Source organism: Oncorhynchus mykiss, chromosome 5 (assembly GCF_013265735.2).
Source record: "Oncorhynchus mykiss isolate Arlee chromosome 5, USDA_OmykA_1.1, whole genome shotgun sequence".
Taxonomy (NCBI): Eukaryota; Metazoa; Chordata; class Actinopteri; order Salmoniformes; family Salmonidae; genus Oncorhynchus; species Oncorhynchus mykiss.
Genome location: NC_048569.1, coordinates 45,575,687 through 45,581,686, shown reverse-complemented (window position 1 = coordinate 45,581,686; position 6,000 = coordinate 45,575,687). Strand labels below are relative to the sequence as shown.

At 44.2% G+C, this 6,000-nt stretch overlaps 1 protein-coding gene across 1 annotated transcript in view; it reads right to left on the bottom strand.

The window, feature by feature from the left end:
- Nucleotides 1-687: 687 nt before the first annotated feature.
- Nucleotides 688-6,000, bottom strand: part of LOC110522954 — a 39,148-nt gene continuing 33,835 nt past the window's right edge. Inside the window, exons 4-6 of the mRNA XM_036979045.1 lie at nucleotides 3,475-3,565; nucleotides 2,102-2,185; nucleotides 688-786 (exon numbers count right to left, since the gene is read on the bottom strand). Coding sequence (XP_036834940.1) covers nucleotides 688-786; nucleotides 2,102-2,185; nucleotides 3,475-3,565 — 274 coding nt within the window. The remainder of the gene's footprint in view (nucleotides 787-2,101; nucleotides 2,186-3,474; nucleotides 3,566-6,000) is intronic.

The following is a 6,000-nucleotide window of genomic DNA, read 5'->3' as shown; positions in this document are numbered from 1 at the left end:
GATGGGCGTGTATACTGCCTTTAGAGCAGATGTCTATCAGCGTTGGTAAAGATGTGATCAACACACGTGGATGATTTCTTTCCTTTGCCGTTTGTAAAACACCCTGCTAGGTTTGACTGACACTAGTTACAGTTTGGAGCTTTTTCTTGAGTGGACAGATGAAAACCGGTCAATATTTAGGTCACCCAGAAAATATACCTCTCTGTTGATATCACATACATTTAACAAGCATTTCACATTCATTATCCAGATACTGACTGTTAGCACTTGGTGGTCTATAGCAACTTCCCACCAGAATAGGCTTTAGGTGAGGCAGGTGAACCGGTAGCCATATTACTTCAACAGCATTTGACATGAGATCTTCCCTAAGATTTACAGGCATATGACTCGGCATATATAAAACAGCCACACCTCCACCATTGGCATTTCGGTCTCTTCCGCAGGATGTTCTAACCATATATTGCTACCACCGTATCATCGAATAAATGATCTAAGCGAGTCTCAGAGAGAGCCAGTGTATGAACGCTTTCCGGTTCCTAGCAAGTTGTCGATTTCATGAACCTTCTCAGGCTACATATGTTAAAGTCACACTTTCCCGGGTTGCTTGATTGTTTATATTGCTTCACTGCGAGGCTTATCAGAGGTAGACATGACAGGGATATTTATAGAGGAGCCAATAGTGCAGGGTTAACCGCTCACAGTGGGCGTTCTACTACGGCACACCGTCTGGGTGAAAACAGTATAACTCTGGTTCGTAGACACAGGACTGCTGCTGACTGTGGCCGCCTGATCGACAACGGCATTTAAAAAGGAACATAAACGAGGTTACTTACATTATGACACACCCTTTAGGAAAATGTATATATGCAGCAGCCCCGCGACAGTTCAGCGACACAATGGTAGGGATTACCTGAGCAGGGCTCAGTTTGTTAAGTGACGGAAACCCAAGACTACAAGAGACATGTTAGCAAGTCTAGCCCAGTCGATTTACACTCCCTCAGATCAATGAAGGCACAGGCCTGACTCAATCTGCCGTAGGACTCGGTGAAGCGATATCGCAGAAAGACTGTGTGTGTGTGTGTGTGTGTGTCTGCATTGCCTTAACACCGGCAGTAATACCGGAGAGAAACTATGGAGTGTGAACTGGAAACAACTAGAACCCCACCCCCAATACCACCACTGCAGCTGAGCCCCCCCCCCCCCCCCCCCCCCCCCCCTGGCACACACACACACCATGCATGAGGCACACACTCTCCCAAGAAGCATGTGCGCCCACTCCGTATGCAGGCGGGCACACACACACACAGACGACACACACACACACACACACACACACACACACACACACACTGATGAGGCTTCATTAAACCACCAGTGTGTCTTGTGCCAGACATATGTTAATTAACTGCATATAAAGCAGCCCAACCTCTCCCTCCAGACCCATTATGCCCATACAAACCTACAAAAGATACAGTGTCAGAGGCACTCTCTAGGATTTTGTGCTACAACGCACACTCACAGACATACATCTAGGCCATATTCACATGTACCCTACACCACTTCGGCTCCCGAGTGGCACAGTGATCTAAGGCACTGCATCTCAGTGCAAGAGGCGTCCCTCCAGACACCCTGGTTCAAATCCAGGCTGTATCCCAACCAATTGTGATTGGGAGTCCCATAGGGCAGTGCACAATTGGCCCAGCGTTGTCCGGGTTTGGCCGGTGTAGGCCGTCACTGTAAGTAAGAATTTGTTCTTAACTGGCTTGCCTAGTTAAATAAAACTGTTTAAAAAATAACTATACTTTATAACTATACTCTATACTTTAGAACTAACTACACTTTATATATCCATATATACACTACAGGCCATATTCAGTCTGGATTCATGTCCACGTTTCCAGGATAAAAAGCTGAACCAAGTCGAGTTTCTTCCAGCATATGAAGAATGATATTTAAAAACCACAATCTGTCATTTGTTTTTTCAGCCAAATGGCAGCTCCACCACTTTTTTTGTTGATAAAAGCAGATTGCTGATTTAATTCCAATTAATGTACTGATTGATTGAATAAAGCACTGTGCTTCCACCCAGTGTAAAACTTACACAGTCCAGGCCGGGCCAGTCCAGTCTAGTCGAGTCCAGGCCAGCCCAGTCCAGTTCAGGCCGGGCCTGGCAGTCTTCTTCCGCCTGAGAGATCTTTACCATAACATTGAACATTCAGGTCAAGTGTTTATTTAAACATAAGTGTCATAAATGTTTCAGAGAGAAGCGTGTTGAGAAAACGAGGGACGGCAACACGGGGCATCAGAGGGGAGGAGGGTGAGAGAGGAGGAGAAAGAGAGAGGAGAGGCTCAGAGGAGGGGAAGTGGAGAGGAGGAGAGGATAGGGGAGGAGGGTGAGAGAGGAGGAGAAAGAGAGAGGAGAGGCTCAGAGGAGGGGAAGTGGAGAGGAGGAGAGGAGAGGGGAGGAGGGTGAGTATGGGTGGGTGAGGAAACTGGAAGGGGAGAGGTATCACTGCACAGAGAGCGATAGAGACTGTTTTACACCAGATGGATATATGGGTCAGTGTTAGTACTTGCTTCTGACACCAGTTCTTTTTGAGTTCCAACGAAAAACAGACAATGGATCCCAAGTGTTCAGTCAGAACTGAGCACTTTTGTGGATGGATTCAACCCAGAAACCAGGCTTACAGTGTCATCTAGTGGCCTGGTCCTGAACTACACCCAGCACACTGGGACCCAGAAGTGCTGAAGCAGCGCTGTTGATTTTGGATTACATTTCCTAAATGGCAGAATGAATTAGGCTAAAACGCTGAGAGAGACTGCTGAAATGGGCATAATCGCAGAAGCGCAGGAATGTAATCAACTAGAATTACATTTCAAAGACCACAAATCCAATATAACTAGAGAAAATTGCTTCTTTTTTTTAAGACCCTCAAGTCTGAATTCTGCAGAGTACTACATTATGGTTTGTGAAGTCACTTACTCTAAAACAGTTCAACTTATATATTTTTAAAAAAGAAGTAAAAAAATGCAAAACAAGAGAAGGTTTGGAGAGTTAGGCATGTGTAGGTAGGTACTCCACAACTAATTTGTTTAGAAACAAGGCCTTTGGCCAAGATCCTGCTTCCTGCTCAGTTGCCCATGGAAACAAACATCATTCATCAGCAGCCATTCGACTGTAGCAGAGCGGAGCGGGGGGGGCAGAGCCTCTTTGTGCTACTGATCCTAATTCAATTACAAACACTGGTCCTGGAGTCAGGAGCTCAACTATAGGTCCCCTTAAACCTCACTACAAAGCCAAAGCAGGGTGAGGAGATCAACTGGAAAAGACCAACTCACACTGATGCTAAATGGTTACCCCTTGCTCAGATGGGTTTTTAACTCTTAGTCCCTTCCTTTTCGCAGATGCTGAAGCCATTTCTGGGCCTTCTGAGTAGGAACCATGATGCTAGCAGAACCGGCCTACAAACTAACAGAAAGACATAGTGTAGGAGGAATAAAAATAAATAAAAAAACAAGTCTTACCTTGACATATTCAGTCTTGTTGTCTATATGGTCCATGTGACTGTCGGGAAGAGGACAGAGAGAACTTTATCAATGTGTGTGCAGATGTACAATGATAAGCATATACCGTACCACACACAGTGGGCATATTCCCCATGGAGATGCTACAGTGCGTTTAACTGTATCTCAGGGGGTAAGAGATCGCGTATCAGGGTCTCGTAGAGAAGCAGGGTACGATCCCTCAAATCTCAAGGGCCCTATTAACATTGCCACATAACTTACACTTCACATGAAGAGAGATCAAATGTCAAGGCCCCACAGTGGAGCTGGGAGGAGACATACTGTATAGGCCTCATGGTGCAGCTGTAGGCCCCACAGTGCAGCTAGATCATATGACCCTGCCCATCAGAGAGGGTAATTACATGCCCACTGAGGACAGAGTTCAAACACCCTGTTAGTTCTCATCGTCCACACACACACACACACACACACACACACACACACACACACACACACACACACACACACACACACACACACACACACACACACACACACACACACACACACACACACACACACACACAGAGGTTCCCACAGAGGAGCTGTATGCCCAGTCACATCACATTACATTACATAGGCCCTGTAGCGGAGCTGGGCAATTCCAGGTTTGTTTTACTTTAAAATGTATGCCAAATAAAAACCATTGATTTAAAAGTTTCCAAAAGTGTAATGACTCTCCTGATCGAGGATCCAAGGCGTCAGATCAGCTTGGCAAATGGCTGACATATAGCCAGACCCCTCTCTCTCCCACAGGAGAGGACAGGAGGGGCTGGGACGGTTTTATGACACCTCACGCCAATCGTAAATCTTCTGCAGCAGAGAACCCACTCCTGCTCTTCAGTATCAACCAAAGGAATGCCTTTGGTGGCAAAAGAGTGAATAAAAAAGTGAATATTGGAACAATATTTTTAAGATATGAATGCTAAGAATGGTCAGTGAGGAGCCAAAGAAGAATCATGTCATATTGCTTTTCATTTTGTGATGTTATTAAAAACTGTATAACCAAAATACTGTAATTTGAAGAGCTTTCACACTGTGTATGTCAGGTTTACATCCTTTACGTTGTGTAGGAAATACGAAAAACGATAAAACTATTTTTGTTAAGATAGAAATCTAAAATCATTCCTAACGAGACCTTAGTTTTCATGACCATTGCACATTAACTAAGCCACACCCCGAATGAAGTCAGAAGAGCATGTCAGTGTGATGGAAACGCCCTTTTCGACCAGAGTGCTTAAAAGGACTTGCTAAGAATTAACTTACCAGACCAGCAGACGTGAAGCGTGAGCTAAATGTTACAAATGGTTGAAACTCCCAGACCAAAAGACGTGAGATCGTGGTCCACACGTTGAAATGGTTAGAAACTCAAACTCAACACGAATTGAAGAAGATAAACTAGCTAGACAAAAAACATTTACAGTCTGCAGCTGTGCATGTAAAGGGATCAAGAACTTTGACTATTTACCCGAGAAAGGAAGGAGAAGATCCCATATCAGACAACCATTGGTGCATCTAAAGATCTGTTCTGTTTGAACACTCCACTACAAGACCAGGAAAACTACAAAGGACATTGCGACCTCTGGTGGACAACCAGAGCCTTACACCTATCAAGACCTTCCCATAGAACAACTGATTGGTTGTAACAGAGAGACGACGAACAAAGACATTTACATGTAAATACTTTACATTTCTTACCCAGGCGGGCAGTGGTTCCTTTGCAAGGTATATGATTAATGTGAGTGGTTATAGAATGTATCGACGATAAATGTCCCTTTCTCTACAGTGCCTTGCAAAAGTATTCACCCCCCTTGGCGTTTTTCCTATTTTGTTGCAACACAACCTGTAATATAAATAGATTTTTATGTGGGTTTCATGTAATGGACATACACAAAATAGTCCAAATTGGTGAAGTGAAATTTAAAAAATGACTTGTTTCAGAAAATTCTCAAAAATTAAAAACAGAAAAGTGGTGAGTGCATTTGTATTCACCCCCTTCGCTAGGAAGCCCCTAAATAAGATCTGGTGCAACCAATTACCTTCAGAAGTCACATAGTTAGTTAAATAAAGTCCACCTGTGTGTAATCTAAGTGTCACATGATCTGTCACTTGATCTCAGTATATATACACCTGTTCTGAAAGGCTGCAGAGTCTGCAACACCACTAAGCAAGGGGCACCACCAAGCAAGCTGCACCATGAAGACCAAGGAGCTCTCCAAGCAGGTCAGGGACAAAGTTGTGGAGAAGTACAGATCAGGGTTGGGTTATAAAAAATTATCAGAAACTTTGAACATCCCACAGAGCAACGTTAAATCCATTATAAAAAAATTGAAAGAATATGGCACCACAACAAACCTGCCAAGAGAGGGCTGCCCATCAAAACTCACGAACCAGGCAAGGGGGGCATTAATCAGATAAGCAACAAAGAGTCCAAAG